Source organism: Lissotriton vulgaris, chromosome 7 (genome assembly GCF_964263255.1).
Source record: "Lissotriton vulgaris chromosome 7, aLisVul1.2, whole genome shotgun sequence".
NCBI classification, from domain to species: domain Eukaryota; kingdom Metazoa; phylum Chordata; class Amphibia; order Caudata; family Salamandridae; genus Lissotriton; species Lissotriton vulgaris.
Window position 1 is genome coordinate 157,422,623 of NC_141695.1, and position 22,474 is coordinate 157,445,096.

General features: G+C 46.5%; 1 protein-coding gene across 1 annotated transcript in view; it reads right to left on the minus strand.

Annotated features, from left to right (window-relative positions):
• The window catches only part of LOC147701049 (ly6/PLAUR domain-containing protein 3-like), a 179,958-nt gene extending 160,089 nt beyond the window's left edge, over positions 1–19,869 (minus strand). Inside the window, exon 1 of the mRNA XM_086929845.1 lies at positions 19,304–19,869. Within this exon, the coding sequence (XP_086785971.1) occupies positions 19,304–19,382 (79 nt within the window). The 5' untranslated portion in view covers positions 19,383–19,869. The remainder of the gene's footprint in view (positions 1–19,303) is intronic.
• Positions 19,870–22,474: the final 2,605 nt, after the last annotated feature.

The window sequence follows — 22,474 nt, forward strand, 5'->3', positions numbered from 1 at the left end:
TTGCTGCCATCAATGTCCAAAAAGTTTAGTAACGAGTGGCAGGGCCCCTATGAGGTCATTGAGACGATCGGTAAAACGACATATCGTCTCCGTCTCACCAGCAGAAAGACTCAGATTTTTCACATAAATCTCCTAAAAAAATGGCTGGGAACCCCACCCAGGGCGGCCCATCTGGTCCTGAATCCCGCCAAGCCCCTCAGCTCCACGATGGAGGACTTGGTTGTCAGCGAGGAATTGTTTGAGGCTGAGCAGAAGGGCCTCCGTCCGGTACTGAGGAAACACGCATCCATCTTCTCGGACCTTCCGGGAAAAACCTCTTTGGCTGAGCACCGAATTGAGACGCCGCCTGGTACCGTGGTCAAGCAACGACCGTATAGAATCCCTGAGGCTAAGCGGGAGGCCATAGCAAAAGAGGTGGCAGAAATGCTCAGGTTAGGGGTGATACGGCCTTCCCGGAGTGAGTGGTCGTCGCCCATAGTCATGGTGCCCAAACCAGACGGCAGCAGCCGTTTTTGCATGGACTTCCGGGCATTAAACGAAGTGTCGGCTTGTGATTCCTACCCCATACCCCGGATCGATGAGCTCATCGAGAAACTCGGGGAGGCAAAATATATCAGTACTCTGGACCTGACGAAGGGGTACTGGCAGGTGCCCCTGCGCGAAGAGGACAGGAAAAAGACGGCCTTTTCCACCTCGGAGGGGCTGTTCGAGTTTACGGTTTTGCCCTTCGGTCTACATGGGGCGCCCGCCACGTTCCAGAGACTCATGAACACGGTTCTAAGGGGGCATCATCAATATTGCTCCGCTTATCTTGATGACATCATCATCTTCAGTCCCTCTTGGGAGACACACTTGCAACATCTGGATACCGTGTTCAGTTTGCTCGAATCGGCAGGTCTACATGTCAATTCCAGGAAGTCCAGGATCGGGTACCATAAAGTGAAATATTTGGGGTACCTTCTAGGTCACGGACTCATTGAACCTCAGGTAGAAAAGGTTCGGGCTATCGCGGAAACCCCGTTTCCGAAGTCTCTTAAGGACATGCGTGCCTTTTTGGGTTTGGTTGGGTATTACCGGCGTTTTATTCCCTCCTTTTCTGAGGTCGCGGCGCCCCTGACCAATACCCTCAGGAAAACCAAGGCCCGCCTGGACTTCCACAACCCGTCGCCGGCCATGTGGACTGCCTTCCAGACCCTAAAAAAAGCCATCACCACCAGGCCGGTTCTTACTTCGCCCAACTTTAACAAGCCTTTTGTATTGCATACGGATGCCTCTGACTTTGGTATCGGGGCGGTGTTGTCCCAGGACTCTGGGGAGGGCGGTCTCCGCCCCATTCTCTACATCAGTCGGAAGCTGTTTCCGAGGGAGGTTAGGTACCCGACTATTGAAAAGGAGTGCCTGGCCATCAGGTGGGCGGTGGACAAGCTACGCTACTACCTTGAAGGGCGCTCTTTCCTGTTGTACACGGACCATGCCCCTCTCATATGGATGGCTCGGAACATTTCGAACAACCCTCGCGTCATGCGCTGGTTCCTGGCCTTGCAGCCCTTTCGGTTTCAGGTCCGGCACCAGAAGGGGGCCGAGAACGTCCATGCGGACTTCCTGTCTCGTTACCCTCTCCCCGATCGGGAGAATCCTAGGGGGGGGATGTGTGACGCGGGGGACCCCGACGAGGGCCCCCCTGGTCTGCCTAGTAATGTGTCTACTTTCTCTTCACAGAACACCGAGGCCTGGAATACACCTGACATCGTCCGGAGACACCCTGCAGCCGTGAGCCTACAGGACTACACCTTTAAGGGGGCGGAGACGGATTGGCGCCACGCCCGTCCCGACGACGTAAAACCCATTCCGGAGTCCAGCCAGGTGTGCGAGACACCCGGAGGCGGAGTTGGAGGTTGGTGGAGCGAGTGGAGAGAGAGCGGAGTCGAGTGGACGGAGGAGGAGGAAGATCGAGAGCGGAGGTCGGAGGAAGATCAAGAGCGGAGGTCGGAGGAAGATCAAGAGCGGAGGTCGGAGGAAGATCAAGAGCGGAGGTCGGAGGAAGATCAAGATCAGAGGTCGGAGGACAAGGAGAGCGGAGAGAAAGCAGGAAGGTGGAGCCGGACGGAGTCGGAGACGAGTCTGAGTTACGGGACGATTCCAAGGAGGAAGCCGGCGGCGGGACCAGTCTACAGACCAGAGGTGGAGTACCGCGAGAAGCCAGGGGGCTCTGCGGGACGCGCATCGCCCAGCCACACTAACACGGAAGTGTGGCTCACCCAGGTACGGTCCGACACCAGAGCGTGGGAAACGGGTAGCCGAGGGAAACCCGCATAAAGTAAAACCCCCCCTACACACCCTTGGGGTTTTCTCAAGGGTTCACGTCCCACAGTCAGATTTGGGTCTTGCACGTGTGATTCCCCTCACTCCCTTACCCGTGGAACGTTTGGCTCAGCACTAGTACTGAAGCGTACTTTGTTTTCTTTCTTTCCTTTCTGGGATACCGGAGCCCAAAGGCCAGCAGGACGGCAGGGAAAAGGCCTACAACGCCCAGAAGACCTTGGGACTGGCGAGGAATAGGAGGTCGGGCCAGAACGGAGGAGGCGGACTCACCCCTACCCTTTTACAGAGTGCCTATTCGTAAACGACGCCTGTATAAAGCAATAAAACCTGCACTACCCAGTACCCCAGTGTGTGCGAATCTTTTTGAGAACCCCGCAATACTGTCGCAACCCCGGTCCGAAGTCCCACAGGGAGCAACCGGACTTGTACCTACGTTGTGTTTAAATCCAATGTGCCATGGTTAAAAAGAATGATTGAAGAGAACAGTATTGGCAATTGTTTAGTTTTCTACTAGTAAATAATAGGGCAGGGGGATTAAAACTACCTCTAACTCAGATGTACAGAAAGAGGCAGGAGTGGTACAGACAGAGGGAAGAGAGGGGTAGAAAGAGGCAAGAGAGTTGCAGAAAGAGGGTAGAGGGTTACAGAAAAAGGTAGGAGAGTTGCAGAAAGAAGCAACAGAGGTGCTGAAAGAGGCAAGAGATCTGAGGAAAAAAAGCAACAGAGGTACTGAAAGAGGCAAGTGAGATACAGAAAGAAGCAAAGAGGTGCAGAAAGAAGGAACAGAAGGTATTTGTTATCCATTGACCATTCTGACGCCCGACCCCCTGGTTTAACTCGTGTCCATATGTCCCGCCTCTCCCTCGTTGGTATCCGCTCTCCATTTCACCCGTCTGTCCCCGCTCCCACACTGCCTCCTGCACTTCTTTCAGAAGTCTGTCCCCTCCCCACTCACTGGTCCTCTGCACCAATATCTCTCACAAGTAGTCCGGGCTCCTCTTTTCATCCCTGCTGTCCTACACACCAGCCCATTACCCCTCCCTCAATAGTTCCTGCTCTAAATTCCATGCTCCTTCCACCGCCTTTGGTCACTGTTCTCTTTTAATCAGCCGATCCCCTCCCGGGCACCACTTACAGCTCTTCCTTTCATCCTTTTACCTCTCTAGGCTTCTTCATTTACTATTAGTCGCAGCCTCACAGATTTACCTCATCTTTCCTCTTCACCCGTCCCCTCTCCCTCATTAGTGTCTACTCCCCATTTCACCCGTATTCTCACTCCCTTGTCTCTTCCTGATGTCCTTTTTATCAGTGCAAAATCTATCTCTTGCTCATTAGTCTCTGATCTCCTTTTATCCATCTGCCCCCACTCCATCTCTCATTAGGTCCTCGTCCCTTTCAATCATCTGCCCTACTAATTCTTCCTCTCCTTTCACCAGTCTACCACTTTCCACTCACACATCCCTGCCCTGCCCCCTGCATGTCGCCTCTCCCTCATTAGCCCCTGCTCTCTTTAAACACGTCTGTCCCTAACCCCCTCGCTGGTTCGTGCCAGTCAGTCAACTCTGGGGTGAGTGGTCCCTGCTCTCCCCTTCACCCCGTCCTCTCCTGCTCAGTAGCATCGGTGGACCATCCTCTCGTCTGCCACTCTCCCCTCGCTGGTATTTGTTATCCATTCACCTTTCTGACGCCCCCGACCCCCTGATTTCACTCGCGTCCGTCTGTCCTGCCTCTCGCTCGTTGGTATCCGCTCTCCATTTCACCCGTCTGTCCCCGCTCCCACACTGCCTCCTGCGCTTCTTTCAGAAGTCTGTCCCCTCACCACTCACTCATCCTCTGCTCACCTTTTCACCCGTCTCTCCCCAGTAGTCCGGGCTCCTCTTTTCATCCCTGCTGTCCCGTTGCCCCTCCCTCAATAGTTCCTGCTCTAAATTCCATGCTCCTTCCACCGCCTTTGGTCATTGCTCTCTTTTAATCAGCCGATCCCCTCCCGGGCACCACTCCTGGCTCTTCCTTTCATCCTTTTGCCTCTCTAGGCTTCTTCATTAACTATCAGTCGCAGCCTCACAGATTTGCCTCTTCTTTCCTCTTCACCCGTCCCCTCTCCCTCTATTAGTATCTGCTCCCCATTTCACCCGTATTCTCACTCCTGCCAGTAGATAATATATACCAGTAGACAATATACACATGATGGAGCAAGGATTCGCACGCATAGCGCCTTGCTCGTATGCAAAACCCTCGTCTATAATTGCATAATAATATTAACACCATTGTTCGTCATTTGTAAGGTGTTTTCCCCTACACGCGGGTGTCCCTAGGATGCTTGCTTGTTTGTCTTTTCACGTACTAACGAAGCTTGCACTGAAAATGGCTGCTTTGCCGCAAATTCAGTCTGCGCATGCGTCGGTCATACCCATGTGATGTGACGCACTCGCATTCTGGAGGGATTCTGTGCTCATGCGCATTGATGCTAAATATGGCCGCTTGTCTCTTACCACGCTCTCTGCTTACTGCAGCAGCTTTTAGCCTATCTATTCTTTCGCATTAATCCTTAATGCTATAGTTATTATAAAAGTAAGGGTTGGTTTTCCTTTATCATGGTATACAGTGCGATCATTTTATGTATGATTCTAATTTGTCTTCGCTTACTTTTCATGTACCGCGTCTTTGTGGGCTGGGTATTCATGAGCGGAGCCATGCTTGAGGCTCTGCTGGGCACCGTCACCTGACCAGAGAAAGTTCCAACTGCGCAGAAGCTAAACCTAGCCAGCTGGCTCCTGAAGCACAATGCGCCTGGGAACACCGCTGGGAATACGGAGTCTCACCTTGAAAGAAGCAATACTGTTGCTACCTACTGAAAACTGTCCTGTACTGCTGTATTCTATGCATGGGAACGTGAACCTAAGGGGCGGGTATTCAAAATTGCATATTTAATCATGTGAAACTGAATTCTAGGAGGTGGTAAAGACCGCACCACCTCTCCTGACCAATCACAATGTGGGAAACTGTCACTTGCAACATTTATGGGTGGTCTAAGGGTCCCCAAACTGTATAACTACCCTAGTTTAGCTTAGGAAAATTGTCCGACTTGTCCGAGTAGCAGACCTGTCACTGACCCTACGATCTCAATAGGTGCTCATTCTGAAAGTGCTGCGGAGCACTTTGTCCATACTTTCCACAATCTCCTAAGGGGTGGAAAATCCTAAGTGCTGGCGAAGCACTTTGCTGGGGAATTCGAAAATCCAATCGGGGTTTCTGGCGGATTACTTGCAGGAGGGGGTAACGCAGGCGTTGCTGTCCGAAGCTGTGGGTGTTGGTCGTACCTTGGGAGGCCCAGTCCTTGATCCGAACCTGAGGGGTATCCTGTCCTTATTCTCCGTGAGCTGTACCTGCTCACAGTCTGGCATTCCTTTTCTGAGGGTCCCTGTCCCCGTCTTCCCAACTGACCCGTGGCCAGGGTTGGTCTTCAATCTGAATTAGGTAAATATAGATTGTGGGTTTGCGTATCTCTTTTTCTCTCTCTCTCTCTTTCTCTCTCTTGCCTGATCTGTTAGAGCATTTTTACCTGTGTAATTGCCTTATTGCCATTGAACTTATATGTGCCTGAATTTTAGTTGGTTCCTTCTCTCCCCCTCTCCTTTAGAAATTCATTGATTTTATAAACCATAGCATGTTCCCGTTTTCCCCTTTTCCTTTAGTGGTTTGCAGTGAGCTTAGCAAGAATATTCTGAACACTTAGGTTAAGTACATGTTCTAAGTCCCATCCCATTCCTATGTTCTAGTATAACGTTGCAGTGAATAGTACGTGCTAAAACTTCTCCCTGTAGTTTCCCATATATTCTAAATGGTCATAATTTTTGTGCAAAGTTACCTTTTGGTACTGATTTTGATGTTTGATATATTACTCTGTGTATCGCTTATTATTTTGGCTTCTTCACTTTGAATTCTTATATAAAAACTTGAACTTAATCAGGTGTCTGTGGTCATTTTACAAAACTGTGGAAAGTATTTTAAGGATTTTAAGGTGTATTGGATGTTAGGCCTGTCTACTTTTTCTTAACAGCTCCAGGTCCGTCAAGGAATTGCGCCCGTGGTAAGTCGGGTGCATGGTAAGCAGAGGTAAATCCAAACTTGATTACTCCTAGCAGCGTGCAGGAGGAGAAATCCTCACCCAGTTTTCACCCAAACGAAATTAATGTGTTCTTCACGCCGAGGGCCCAGTGCGTGTTAGAGAATTGGTATCCCGGGTGACCTGGGGAAAACTGCGCGCTCTAGCAGTAATTTCTGGCTAGCAGAGGATGGTTTGGACTAGTTGGATTAGGTAGGCAGGATAGCCGTGAATACAAAAACGTGCTGCTGATTGTTACTGTATGCTGATTGTTACTGTATTTTTACAATATTTTTGAAATGTGTTTTTATATGTAAATGTTCATGAATTTGCATTGCTGTTATAAATACTGCATGTTGAATTAATCCAGAATTGTTTGTAAATGTTCAGTGTAGTCTGAATCCCCGGGGAAGTATTTTAGCTAACGGTGAGTAGAATCCGGTTAGCTGTTGAAGTCACTAGGTTTGAGACATTAGTGCAGGGTTAAGGATAACTGGAAGCACTAATTAGGACCTTTGTTTCTGGAGTGAATGATAGCTACGAGTCCATTATAAAACTTTCATTGCGATATCACCTAGTAAGGGTCGCATACGGGAGGAGTAATAGGGTCTCCGAGGCTTGTCTGGTAAGTAAAATAGTTCGCTGGTGAAATCCTGGCTCAGTACATATCCCCGATCAAGGTGGATGAGTCAGAAGAATAACGGGTTCTAGATTTACTAGTGTGAAGGGACAGGCAAAGAAGTCTATCCAGAGTGAATGAAAAGTAGACAGAAGTGGTTTACTAGTAGCGAAAGAAAAGTCTTTTCTCTCTTTAGAACACTCAGACATAGTGGCAAACGTTGTGTGTTGTTAACTAAGACCTGCACTCGCACTTTAGAGAGAGTAAAAAGTTTCCGTTACCTTGTGAAGGCGGGAGTCAGTCGGAGAGCTGCTCTGACGTCACTCCGTGCCGCGCTGGTATTGGTCAGAACAGCGGGCGGGTAGCGGAGCTGAATTTGTGAAGGAGGGGTGAGTGCCGAAACGGGAGACTCTGTCTTGCGAAAAGGCCGCGCACCCATTGGTTGACCGTAGTTGTATTCTCTGACCTGATTGGGTGGCGCGAAATAGAAGTCGCGCTAGCATTGGAAGCACGAAAGTAAACAAAATTAATCAAGCCGAGTTAGAAGCGAGTCTGGAGAGTTGTATGTGGTATCCAGACTTCATACCGAATCCAAAGTACCTAGGATTTCATAAGGATCAGCTTATACGAGGTAGACCGCACATGATGTATGGAATAAAGAGAAAATTGTCATTCTCGGATAAAGTAAAGAATTTTTTCAAAACTGACAAGCCCATTAGAACGAGGGAAGGCGTACTCATTCCCCCGCCAAATACCCCTGCCTCTTTTATGATGTTTGATAAAGGGTATCACACTTGTCTCTGGCTAGAAAATTGGGCAAAGTATACTGTAGATGACGGAGTCCTGGCATTCCCTGTTGAAGGTACATTTAATGGTCGGATCCTGTTTAACTTAAGGACCCGCATGAACGAATTACACCCTAGACCTAGGTTGACCCAGTACGAAGCTTTGGAGGAATGGGAGATTGAGGCTGCAGAGCGAGATAAACCCCGAATGGATAAAGGAGTGAGTAGGTGGTATCCCAGACTTCCAACGCCAACCAAAGAGCAGAAAATGAAACAGTGGAGGCAGTCTATGTTAACTGAAGGGCTGTTCCCCATGATGGGAGTATTAGAGGAGAAAAGAGGAAAATGTAAAGCAAAAACCCATCACCTAGCACCTATGGGGGATGTAGAAGACGAACACCTGGAAGACCTGTTAATGAAGGATCCACCTCCCTATGTAGCAGAATCAGATTCGGCGCATTCCCAAAACTCTGTTACCAATTACCCCCGAAGTAGGAGGGAAAGTGATTCAGACGGGACAGCTACAAGCAGTAAATATAGTGGAAGGGATGAGTTTTGCAGACCTAAGCCCACAGTCCCGAATTATCAGCCATTCGGGGAAAGTCCCCCTCGATTGGTTGCCCCGACTGCCCCGAATATCTATCCGTCCTTAGTACCTCAGGTATTGCATGGCAACTCTGCTGGAAGGGGGTTGCAGGAAAAGGAGAGAGAAGTCCTGACTAGACAGCGAGAGGACTTAGCCAGAACCATTGCACAGATGCATCCCCATCCTGAGGCCTTGACCATCCCGGTAACTATTGGTCCTGCTATCCCAATGTATAAAAATGACTTGATTAGTCCCCTTCCTCCTGTCATCACCCCAATGCTGCCTACTACTAGCTTCCAGACCCCGAGGAAAGAAGTGTTCATAGATGAGGATCAGGAAAGTGAGTGTGAATCTGGAAGTTTAATGGATTTGCCCATAAGGGAGCCAAGGGCCAGTATAGTAGGGGCAAGAAGTCAGCCTAGACAAAAGGAAGTGGTGATTGAAAGTGCATCTGGAATCAGGAACGCCTCTTTAGTTTCCCCTGAAGAATTAGACAGGTGGACAAAGGAGATAGAGAAAGAGACCACTTCTCAACCTAAAACATTGGAAATATATAAATTAAGAATAGAAATAGAAGAAATGATGGCTGGGAACGTGGGAGTTGAGCGCCTGAGCTCGTATAATGAAGAAGAGTTACTATTCATCAGTAAAAATCTTACCCGGAGTGCCAGGGTGCTCCACGAAAAGATAATGGATGCAGCCGCAGAAATGGGCGTTGATGTTAGTCGCTCCAAAATCCTTCAGAAACCCTACAGAGTGGACTTTTCAGACAAGGACTTAGAAAGCCTGAATGTAATGGGGAAACAGATCCAAGTAAAAGAATTGTTGAAACTCCTGCAGAAATGGGGTGAAGTGGGGAAGTGGAGAACAAGGTGGGCAAAGAAGAAGGAAGGCAGCAGGGCTGGGTCAGTAACTTCAGAATTCGTATTAAAGGAAGTAACCCCAACAGAAAAATTGTGTCCCATGAGAGAGGTCCCGGGAGGAAAATATGTCCATGTCCCTTGGTCCAGACAAGACATTGTGTCATTTACAAACGACTTCCCGAAACTACGTGAGAAACCAGTTGACTGGTACAGACAGGTGGAACGTTTCATAAAAGTTCAGAAATGTCTGCTGAAAGACCTGGATGGGTTTTTCGACATTGTGGTCCCTGTAGATCTATGGACCGAATGTAAGATAGAAATTGATTGGCCAAATGATGAATATCCCAGAGATGAGAGAACGGGGGCCCCTTCACCGGATGTAATGAGGAAATATGACCAGGTCATACAGTACCTTAAGAAAAAGGTGCCAGCAAAGGAAACAGATTGGACCAGAATAGATAGAACCACCCAAGAACGGGATGAAACAGTGCATTCATTTTATGAAAGGTTACTGCAGGTATTCAAAACTTACAGTGGTATTGATAATGTAGACATGAAAGACATGACGCATTTCAGTTATAGGTTTGTGCTAGGATTAAGGCCTGAAATATCACAATGGATTCGAGATAACAAAATCAGTTGGCAGGGAAAGCCCATAGATGATGTCCTGAAATATGCAAAATACTGCGAAGATGAAATTGAAAATAAAAAGAAAGCCCTCAAGGAAAAGGTGATGTGGGCTCAGGTAAAATTAGCTGAACAGCAAGAAAAACAGTTAAGTAAAATTACTTCTGATAATAATGTTCCGAATACCAATTCTGGGGGGGGAGGAAAGCCCAGACCTAAAATGAGTCGTGAAGAGGCCATGAAAAAGTTTCCGTGCCATGGGTGCGGCCAGATGGGGCATTGGAGAGACGAGTGTCCACACCTACAGGCCGGTAATGCTCCTGTAAATGGTTTAAATCCACAGGTACCGAAAGAGGGGACAAGGAAAACCCAGCAACAGGTAAAATTACCTCCAGTACCTCGCGCTCCTAGACAGAATTTTAAGAGTCAGGGTCAGCAGAATGAGAGGGCGGAAGTATGGGAGGTTGAGAGTGAAAGAAATGCAGTCATTCCACAGTACTTGCTAAGTGATACCTTCCTTTGTGAAGATCAAGATTGACGGGGCCTGAGAGGGGAGGATGAGGAGTGCGTACTTGGCGCCTCCTTACCGGTAGACCAGACTGGACCATACATTGAAGGAAAGGTTGAAGGAAGAGACGTCACCTTTCTGTTGGACACTGGTGCTACCAGATCCACTGTAAGAACAGTGGATGTTCCTAACCTACCCCTCTCGGGAGAAGCGATCCAAGTAGTGGGCGTATCAAATCAGATAATAAGTACCCCTGTAACTGAACCAATGGAGATTTCTATAGGAAATTTCAAGGAAATGCACAGATTTGTGGTCTGTGATTCCAGTCCTGTAAATCTACTAGGACGTGATTTGTTGTGCAAGATGCGTTGTACCATTTATTGCACACCAAATGGCGTCGAAATTCAGACCCCCGATGAAGATGGCCTGTACAAACTGATGTTAGTCAGACAAGATGCTGACATTAAGCCTTTGACAATTGAGGACTTACCTGAGGAACTCCAGCTAAGGGTAGTACCCGAAGTGTGGGATTTCACAGGAAAAGATGTAGGCCTGATGGCAAATGTGGACCCGGTTAAAGTAACAATAAAAACAAATGCTGTATACCCCAAAACCAGGCAGTACAAAATGAGTGCAGAAGTGAAGGCAGGAGTAGCGACTGAAATCACGAGGTTGCTCGAAGCAGAAATAATAGAGGAAGTGCTGAGCAGCCCCTGTAATTCGCCTATCATTGGGATCAAAAAGCCTAGTGGGAAGTACCGGGTGGTGCAAGATTTGCGCAAGGTAAACCAAATTGTTGTGCCTTGCTGTCCTATTGTACCCAACCCTGCAGTGATACTCTACCAGATTCCTTGGAACGCAGAATGGTTCACTGTCATCGATCTGTGCCACGCATTCTTTTCCATCCCATTGCACCCAGAAAGCAAGTTCCTTTTCAGTTTTGAATTTGACAGTCATATCTATGTCTGGAATCGTGTCCCTCAAGGGTACACTGAAAGTCCATCGATTTTCAACCAGATACTGAAAAAGTGCCTTGAATCCCTAGTGCTGCCAAGAGAGTCTGTTTTGGTGCAGTACATAGATGACCTGTTAGTGGCATCTAAAACCCAGTCTGACTGTGTCACTGACACAATTGCCTTGCTGAATCACCTAGGAAAAGGAGGACATAAAGTGTCGCCTGACAAATTACAATTCTGTAAAAACTCAGTAAAATATCTGGGGCACCAGATAGAAAAGGGAATCAGGAAGGTCACTACCGAAAGGATCAAAATAATTAAAGCAATGGAACTGCCCACCACCCAGAAAGAAGTGAGAATGTTCTTGGGAGTTGTGGGTTACTGCAGACAATGGATTGTAGGGTTTGCGGCTCTAGCCCGACCCCTGATAAATATGACAAAGAAAGGAGTGGAAGACCCTGTCCACTGGGACAGTGAGAGCATGAATGCTTGGGTAACTCTGAGAAACTGTCTATGTACCGCACCTGCATTGGGTATGCCTGAGTACACTAAACCCTTTGAACTGTTCTGTGACACCAGAGAAAATTGTGCTCTTTCAGTCCTGACCCAGGGGCACGGATCAGTCAGACGACCAGTAGCCTACTTTTCGGCCACCTTAGACCCAGTGGCCGCTGGACTGCCTGGCTGCTTAAAAGCCGTTGCTGCTACTTGTGTCAGTCTAGAACAGAGTGAGAGCATTGTCATGGGACATCCCGTCACTGTCTATGTTCCTCACTCTGTTGTCATCCTACTGACTAGAACTAAGACCCAGTACCTCACACCTAGTCGGCTGACTAAGTATGAGAGAATTTTGATTGGTGCTGAAAATGTAACTATTTCCCGGTGCAATGTCCTAAATCCTGCGACACTGTTACCTGTTCCTCTGGATGCAGAATCTGATGAGGACGGGGAACATAATTGCATCGATCTGACTGAATATAGCACCAAGCCCCGTCCTGACATCCGTGAAATAGCACTACGGGACGGGGATAAAACAATGTTTGTGGATGGCTCGTGTTTGAGACATGAAAGTGGGAGTCTGAGTGCTGCCTATGCTGTGGTTACACTGACAGGAGTCGTCGAGGCATCTTACATGCGCGAGGTGAAATCTGCACAAGTGGCGGAGCTCATCGCGTTAACTCGAGCATGCAAGAGGGGAAAGAACAAAAGAATTACTGTTTACACAGACAGTCAGTACTGTTTCGGGGTTGTTCATGACTTCGGCCAATTGTGGTTACAAAGAGAATTCATGACTTCCTCAGGCACACCTATCCGAAATGGGAAGGTGGTGCATGAATTACTTGAAGCTATCCAATTACCCAAAGAATTGGCTGTGGTCAAGTGTGCGGCTCACAGATCTGGAAATGATGATGTGACTGCCGGTAATAGGTACGCTGACCAAATTGCACAATTTTGTGCCCGTCACCAGATGTCCCTACAAATTGCCCGGTGGGATGGAACCAGCTGCCAACTTATGTTGTTTGATAATGTGTCAACGTGGGAAGAATTAAGAGAGATACAACAAGCCACAGACAGGCAAGAAAAAGGCAGGTGGGCCGCAAAGGAGTGCGAGTTGCGAGAAGATGGTGTGGTGGTAAATCCGGAGGGGGTGCCTGTACTGCCTGATAGCTTGATCGACCCCATGGTCAGAATGATACATGAGCCAACACATATGGGAAGAGATGCGATGTGTCGGGTGTTTGAACAGGTGTTCTGTAATTCAAAGTTCAGGGACCAGGCGGAAAGGCTTTGCCAGAGGTGCCTAGTGTGTCAGCAATTCAATGCAGGAAAGAAGACAGTAGTGAAACAGAGTACTATTGGAAAGGCAGTAGGTCCCTTCGTAAGAATCCAGGCAGACTTCATAACCATGCCCAGATGCAACGGATACAGATATGTTTTAGTCATAGTTTGTCTATTCTCTAGGTGGGTGGAAGCATATCCAGCTAAGAAAAATGACGCTATAACCACAGCCAAACTATTGCTCAGGGAGTTGATACCTAGGTATGGGATCCCAGAGACGATCGAAACGGACCAAGGTGGGCATTTTGCCAACGATGTCCTATTGGAACTCTGTAGAGCATTCAAAATGAAGCAAAGACTGCACTGTGCCTACCACCCAGAGGCTTCTGGGGTAGTGGAACAAATAAATGGCACTCTGAAGTCCAGACTGGGGAAAATGTGTGATTCCACAAAAATGAACTGGATAGAAGCTTTACCCCTGGTGCTGATGAGTCTGAGAAGTATCCCGAATCGAAAGACTGGCCTGAGTCCCCATGAAGTGTTGATGGGAAGAGTGATGCGCCAGGCATGGGTACCCGGAAACAAACTGCTAAGCATTTCTGATGATATGGTGCTAGAATACTGCAAGCAGCTGGGTGACCAAGTGCGTTCTCTCTCTCAGCAGATTGGAGAGACTGAAGACGAGTGGCCAAAGACTCCAGCACACAACCTGCAGCCAGGAGACTGGGTGGTGTTAAAGAAACACACCCGGAGCAGCTGCTTGAAGCCAAGGTGGGGAAAGCGACGACAAGTGATCCTCGTCACTACCACTGCTGTGAAGTGCGCTGGTGTACCGAAGTGGATCCACGCCAGCCACACAAAGCGGGTATCTGGAGAAAACGCGACTGGAGCTGAAGGCAGCACAGCTGAAGAGACCTCCGAGGAAGAGAGTCCGGAGCTAGCTGACATCGAACTGCCGAGCACAAGTCAAGACGTTGAATGGTATCCCGCCGACGAACCGGTTCATGATCCAATACGAACCCGAAAATATTCTTACTTAGACAGTGAGTGGGATAGTCCAGGTGAGTCAGAAATAGAAGGAGCAGGTCAGGTCACCGAAAGCCATAACACACCTGATCAGGACATAGGCCAAGTAGGGTCAGATCAAGATCTCGAGACTCCTCCTGAAACTCCGGAGCCGAGAAAGGGACAGTTAGAAGTTAGAGTTGACGTTCATGCAGAAGAAAACGAAGAGATCGAAGAGCATGAACAGGAACAGATAGAACTAGATCAAAGTGCTCAGACAACGGAAACAACAGTAACCAGAAACAAAAAGAAAGTGCGATTTGAATCTGAGCAGGGACAGAATAGGGACCAGGCAGAAGAAATAGACGAAAGACCTGGAACTAGTCAGACAGGCAGGGAATCAGAAGTGCCACAACAAAAAGTGAAAAGAGTGCACGAAGAAGGAGAAGTCTCCTCAACCACTGGGAGGCACGGAGGAAGAAGTACACCTCGATACGTCAAAAGACTAAGGCTCAGACTAAAGACAGTCGAAGAAAACGATAAAGACCGAAAAAGGGCTTTAAGTGAAAGGAATGCAGCCCAAGGCAAATCGCTGAGAAAGAGCGACAGAATAAAGAAACAGAACCGACTGTATCGGAGCCCTGAATGGACGTACTTTGTGTTGGAGGAGATTGACGAGCCTCACCACAGTGGCAACAGCGACAACGAGTCCATTGCTGATCGGAGTTCGGACGAAGACCCTCCTTAAGGGAGCCCTGAAGTGAGCCTTTGGTGCAAAGAAACGAAGAGGGGTAGCAAAAGCCACCTGTAAGCTAAAATGTCTGATCCGAGTGTCTCTGGGAGATCCCGCTGTGGGTGTCTCAAAACCTGTTGTAAGATATGCTTGTGTAGTGTAGCTATGCTAATAGTAATGTGGATAGGACTAACAGTTTTTCTGCCCTTTATGATAAGTAGAGATCCAAACTTGTCCCCTACTGAACCCGAAGCAGTAGATGTAGGGGTTGTACAGACCGCAGAAACACCACGTAGACTAGAAAGACGCGACAAAAGAGTAGGACTGACACACACACGACCTAATTTAGAAGCACCAGATGAGGATGGACTACATTTTCACAGAATGAAGAACAGGACGCATCTAAATGTTTTTGCTAACCTGTTAGTGCATTATGTAGAAGCTATGGAAATAGAGGACTGTTATGTCTGCATGAAGCTACCAACCTCAGTGGCTGAAGGCGTGACATACCACCATCTACCTTTGACCTATGGAATCTCCTGTAGTATATTAGCTAGCTTGTTCTATAGAAGCACCTTGCAGTACTATTATTCAAACGATGACGTAGTATTTTCTGAACTTCCTGTTAGAGGACATTTGAACCGTGTACATACTACAAGTGATGTGACCCGCTATATGGGAGAATATTTCCTGACTATAGGTAACATAGACTTAGATCAAGCAAGAGAAGACAATCTGACCTGTTCACTGCAAGAGCAGGAAAAGATGTTTATAAAGATGGCAGACAGAAGGAGAGAAAAGTTTCAGAAGAAGGCAAATGACGAGAAGGATAGAATCCCTAGGTGGGCTGAGCACATGGACAACACCTCAGAAGGCGAAGCCAGTCCTGCCTTGTTGCTGGATTTTGAAAGAAAGGGGAAACTTTGTATCCATAGGGAAAAGACAGAGTACTATAACAATGTATTCATCGGTTCCAGCGAGTGTGAACATAATTATAAGGTAATTGGAGGTTGGGGTTTCAAAAACGGGTCAGAACCTGTGTTTCCCGGAATATATTATATATGTGGGAACAAGGCTTATTTCAAATTGCCGGATCACTGGTATGGAAGCTGCTACTTTGGCATTGTTTTCCCGAAAATATACCATGTGAATAACGCAGCTGGAAGCGATGATGAAACTAATGGCTTAGTGCGTAGTAGACGCGAAAGTGTAGGCGAAATTGTAGGTGATATTTTTAGTGCACTGATACCTGGAATGGGGGTAGTTCTGAACACCCATAGAATCTGCAAATTGTCTACAGTAGTGGACCGGTTATCAACGGACACTGCTGCTGGTTTCCTGCTGGTCAATACTGAAATGGTTGCGATCAGATCAATGGTTTTACAAAACCGTCTTGCCCTTGACACCCTATTAGCAAAAGAGGGCGGAGTCTGTAGAATGCTGAAAGCGCAACATTGTTGCACCTACATTCCTGACAAAAGTATCGAATTAAAACAATATGTGAAGAACATAACTAATTTGGAAAGAGAACTCAAACCATTGGAGGTTGACAGTGCCTGGACGAGACTGACTGGAGGTCTCTCCTCTATAGGTAGTTGGTTTACTAATCTAGGTAGAAATATTTTGTGGAAAATACTGATGCCAATAGTCATAATAGGTGTGATTGTATTGATCGTTTTTATCTGCTGCAAATGTCAAAGGTGTAAAAAGAAATATACAGTCAATCCGAGGGGGGTGAAAAGAAACATTGATGAATTAGAATTAGAAGAGCTGAAGAGTGCAATTTATAAAAAGGCGAAAAGTCACCACTCTCATAGGGAAGCTGAAAGAAAACTAAACAATAAGTTTATTGAAATCGAAATGGACGATATGAATGAATGAGAAAAGTTGGCATCTGTTTCCTTCATGTAGTGATGATAGTAAATATCATCAAAGAGGGGATTGATGGAGCAAGGATTCGCACGCATAGCGCCTTGCTCGTATGCAAAACCCTCGTCTATAATTGCATAATAATATTAACACCATTGTTCGTCATTTGTAAGGTGTTTTCCCCTACACGCGGGTGTCCCTAGGATGCTTGCTTGTTTGTCTTTTCACGTACTAACGAAGCTTGCACTGAAAATGGCTGCTTTGCCGCAAATTCAGTCTGCGCATGCGTCGGTCATACCCATGTGATGTGACGCACTCGCATTCTGGAGGGATTCTGTGCTCATGCGCATTGATGCTAAATATGGCCGCTTGTCTCTTACCACGCTCTCTGCTTACTGCAGCAGCTTTTAGCCTATCTATTCTTTCGCATTAATCCTTAATGCTATAGTTATTATAAAAGTAAGGGTTGGTTTTCCTTTATCATGGTATACAGTGCGATCATTTTATGTATGATTCTAATTTGTCTTCGCTTACTTTTCATGTACCGCGTCTTTGTGGGCTGGGTATTCATGAGCGGAGCCATGCTTGAGGCTCTGCTGGGCACCGTCACCTGACCAGAGAAAGTTCCAACTGCGCAGAAGCTAAACCTAGCCAGCTGGCTCCTGAAGCACAATGCGCCTGGGAACACCGCTGGGAATACGGAGTCTCACCTTGAAAGAAGCAATACTGTTGCTACCTACTGAAAACTGTCCTGTACTGCTGTATTCTATGCATGGGAACGTGAACCTAAGGGGCGGGTATTCAAAATTGCATATTTAATCATGTGAAACTGAATTCTAGGAGGTGGTAAAGACCGCACCACCTCTCCTGACCAATCACAATGTGGGAAACTGTCACTTGCAACATTTATGGGTGGTCTAAGGGTCCCCAAACTGTATAACTACCCTAGTTTAGCTTAGGAAAATTGTCCGACTTGTCCGAGTAGCAGACCTGTCACTGACCCTACGATCTCAATAGGTGCTCATTCTGAAAGTGCTGCGGAGCACTTTGTCCATACTTTCCACAATCTCCTAAGGGGTGGAAAATCCTAAGTGCTGGCGAAGCACTTTGCTGGGGAATTCGAAAATCCAATCGGGGTTTCTGGCGGATTACTTGCAGGAGGGGGTAACGCAGGCGTTGCTGTCCGAAGCTGTGGGTGTTGGTCGTACCTTGGGAGGCCCAGTCCTTGATCCGAACCTGAGGGGTATCCTGTCCTTATTCTCCGTGAGCTGTACCTGCTCACAGTCTGGCATTCCTTTTCTGAGGGTCCCTGTCCCCGTCTTCCCAACTGACCCGTGGCCAGGGTTGGTCTTCAATCTGAATTAGGTAAATATAGATTGTGGGTTTGCGTATCTCTTTTTCTCTCTCTCTCTCTTTCTCTCTCTTGCCTGATCTGTTAGAGCATTTTTACCTGTGTAATTGCCTTATTGCCATTGAACTTATATGTGCCTGAATTTTAGTTGGTTCCTTCTCTCCCCCTCTCCTTTAGAAATTCATTGATTTTATAAACCATAGCATGTTCCCGTTTTCCCCTTTTCCTTTAGTGGTTTGCAGTGAGCTTAGCAAGAATATTCTGAACACTTAGGTTAAGTACATGTTCTAAGTCCCATCCCATTCCTATGTTCTAGTATAACGTTGCAGTGAATAGTACGTGCTAAAACTTCTCCCTGTAGTTTCCCATATATTCTAAATGGTCATAATTTTTGTGCAAAGTTACCTTTTGGTACTGATTTTGATGTTTGATATATTACTCTGTGTATCGCTTATTATTTTGGCTTCTTCACTTTGAATTCTTATATAAAAACTTGAACTTAATCAGGTGTCTGTGGTCATTTTACAAAACTGTGGAAAGTATTTTAAGGATTTTAAGGTGTATTGGATGTTAGGCCTGTCTACTTTTTCTTAACAGCTCCAGGTCCGTCAAGGAATTGCGCCCGTGGTAAGTCGGGTGCATGGTAAGCAGAGGTAAATCCAAACTTGATTACTCCTAGCAGCGTGCAGGAGGAGAAATCCTCACCCAGTTTTCACCCAAACGAAATTAATGTGTTCTTCACGCCGAGGGCCCAGTGCGTGTTAGAGAATTGGTATCCCGGGTGACCTGGGGAAAACTGCGCGCTCTAGCACACACACACACACATCTATGTGTGTGTGTGTATATATATGTATATAGTGCATTAATTTATATTGCTATTTGTACATATGTTCATTGTATGTAAGCAAATTGACGTTTAAGAACGAAGGCTCAGTTCTTATATGCAGGTCAATTATATTTTACTATTTTAAATGAAATTATCTTTTAATTTATTATAGTTTTATAGTTTATCATGGTCAAATATATTAGCCTTTGGGCCATCAGTTCTAATGCGAGGTCACGTCAATATTTACCCCCAATGCACATGATGCTGGTAATCGAGACTTCCTGTGCCAGAAGTCAGGTGCACAGATGCCCCTCCCTCCCCCAAACCATTACCTGGCAGCAGAAACACCGTATTCACCACACAATATACCTTGAGTCAGGAGGACAGCCAACAGGATTCCCGCCAAGGCCACGTTTCGCAAAACCTGCTCGAGCTTTCCCGCCTCCATCCCTGCGCTTCCCTTCTTGTTCGTCTGCCGAGGAGAAAAGGTGGTGTCAGAGTCGAGCCAAGACCAGGAGTGAACTGGCTCTTGTAGGCAACTTGCCAGCCCGCTGGGCAGGTCAGATCTCTTCCTTCTCTGCCTGCGTCAGAACTGCGCAAGGGATGACGACGGGTGGGGCCTTAAGCAACGACACCTCCTCATTCACTCACACACACACACACGTAAGTGTTTCGACACAGGGTCCGCGGTTCTGCCAGTCATGCTTAGGCAACTTGGTAATTTCTACGCTTAACTAATGTTCTGGAAACAACGCCTTCAGGCTTCAAAACAGTACATGCCTAAGAGACGCTTTAAAATCAACCGGTGACATTACAGACTTTCCTCAGACTCCTGGCGATCCGAGAATCAGGGCGCATCGTTTGACAGAGCCCCTCCCACCACCGCCAGCGAAGAGGAAGGTGATTGAGAAACAAAGCAATTCCATATCTGCCCTGTCCTTGGACCCGCTTGCATTGAGCAAGACGGGAAACCGTAGGGAGTGTTTGTTCTTATCTGACTGTGCTCCAGTGTTGCTTAAACGGGGAGGGCGGAGCCCTTGCTGATGGTAACCCGATTGGCATTCCCAGTGCTTGTTCATTTCTGATAAGTAGTCCAGAGCCCGAAGGAGTTGAAAAACAATAGGATATTAGACTTATACTTTAAATGTACCGACCGTAGAAGGATAGGAGGCTGAGTTGACACGCTGCAGTGCACATCAGATGTCGGCTATTAACACACTGAGTTACAGAACAAATCACCCGTCTTTGAAGTGAGATATGATGAAATGAGGGGTGGGAATAGGGAGCATAAATTAGGATTTTTACCTACGAGCTCGTGTCGGTTACCCCAGCTCAAGTATGGGAGATCGGGAACAGGGGGGAGTGAACGAAGGACATATGTTACCAATGGGTGCCCAAAAAGGAAAGAATGTGGAGAACTGAGATGAGGAGAAAACACTAGATAGACAACATAAAGGGCAGTAGTGTCCAAATATAATAACAGCTTCAGTTAGTCAAGCGTGTTATTCCATGCAAATATGTATATTAGCCAGCCAGAACAAATCAGGGGCAAGTAATACTTTGATTTACACGGTGCTGCGTCTAACTTCCTCTCAATTCGTTAGTGCACTAAGTCCTACTGTCCTTTTAGTGCTGAGAACCTTCGGCTGGAGGTCTCTGATACATTTGTGTAACTTGTCCTGACGATGGTCCTATGGAATTTATAAACCGACGAGGGACCGAAACGTCGACGCTTAACACCTTTTTGTTGTCATTCTACCACTTTTTTGTGTTGTTATAATGAATGAAATTGATTGAGATATATTCCTTTCTACATGGTATTTTGTTGTTCCGTGTTTAAAAACAAAAGGTGTTACATATAACTAGAAACGAAATCAGTATACAGAGTAGTATTTACGTTGCCATTTTATACGCTTTTGATAAAGAAAATAATCTATAAAGAATAAATAACAGTAAAAAACTGTATTTTCCTTGCATTTTTTGAATGATAGATCACTGTTGTGACTAATGAAGGACTTATGAAAAGTTTCTAAGTGATTCCCATGGGGACAAATTGTAATTTTCTCGATTGGCTAAAGACCTTCACACTCCCACAGGTGAAACAACACTTATCCTTACTTACAGAGGATGTGGACCTACAGGACTTTTAATTGGGCCCCAGAAAGCCACGTCAGAAACATTTCATATAAGCTGCCTATAATGAAATTTGGGAAATCTCCCAACAAGAAGCAGCGGAGAGACTACGAGAAATAGTTAGGATTAATTTAGAAAAGGCATTAGCCGTAGTTGACAATGGTATGACTATGTTAACATCCAGGATTTATTCACTGGGAAACATTGTATCTTCTGTTATTGATGTACTAGAACAAGATTTGTCCATACTTCAGCACAGGGAATCAAAGTTACTTTCTATTATGTTATTAAGCTGGACGCTGCAATCATTGCGCACAAATTATGTGCCTCAGCGTTTTATCAACAGTACATCTCTGTTTTCTGCATACAATCTAACTGATAAAGAGATGAAAATGGCACAGAGGAGAGCAAAATATACAATCCTGTGTATTGAAAAACTGGACAGATTACGTTTTACTGTGGCAGAATCACCATCCACAGAGTGGTTAATCCATGGCCATATAACTTTTCCGGTCACAACTTTCTCATTTCTGTATTGCCTAGAACACTAACAGGCAGGCAGATATGAAGAGATGGGTAAGGAATTCATCAAGGAATCTTGGGAATTACCATACAGATTTTGATGCAGTAGTGGGGATCTGGAAGTGCTTCTAAGCGGTCCTAACTGTAAGAACACTTTAAGTGGATCTCTCATATGCCAGGATATCATACTGCATGAGGCCTGCAATGGTTCAGTAGCCAACTAATCCTGTCATTTGAGGGGTACTCCGGCAGCCGTGATTACCCCAGTTTTTAGAGTACTTTCAAATGGGAGTTACTTGATGCTGAACGATCAAGGTTGTTGTGGGATGCTTCCGAGTATCGCATATCTAGTCACCGTGAGCTCCAGGGCTACTTGCTGTAGGCAAGTATTGTTTTTACTGACAAATACTGTCAGGGAGGCGCCACTATGGCCTTCGTTGAATGTTTTCTTTATACAGTTTGATACTCTGAGCAGAATGAAAGCCACGCTTCTACAGAAAACCGTGCCCTTAACCTCCGCCAGGGAGACTTTGATCTCCAAATAGCAAGGTCCTCGCCAGAGGTACAATCAATAATACCTACGAACTGCCCCTTCCATTTCGCAGAAATGGTAAATCATATCTTTTACATGTCTGATACGACAGGTATAGTACACCTATTTAAGACCATAGGATCGGGGCAGTTAAGCCCCTTTCAGACAGTCCTCGGAGTTATACCAAACTGTATACACTCTGTATTCAGAAGTATTTTTGGATGACTACCGCTGATCCTGTTTCTAATAGCAGGTAAATTGATTGTCATTTTTCTGCTACGCAATGGACAGTCCAGTCACCAAGGAGATGGAAAAAACACACCAGGAGCACAAATACCGTGTCCACATGGTAC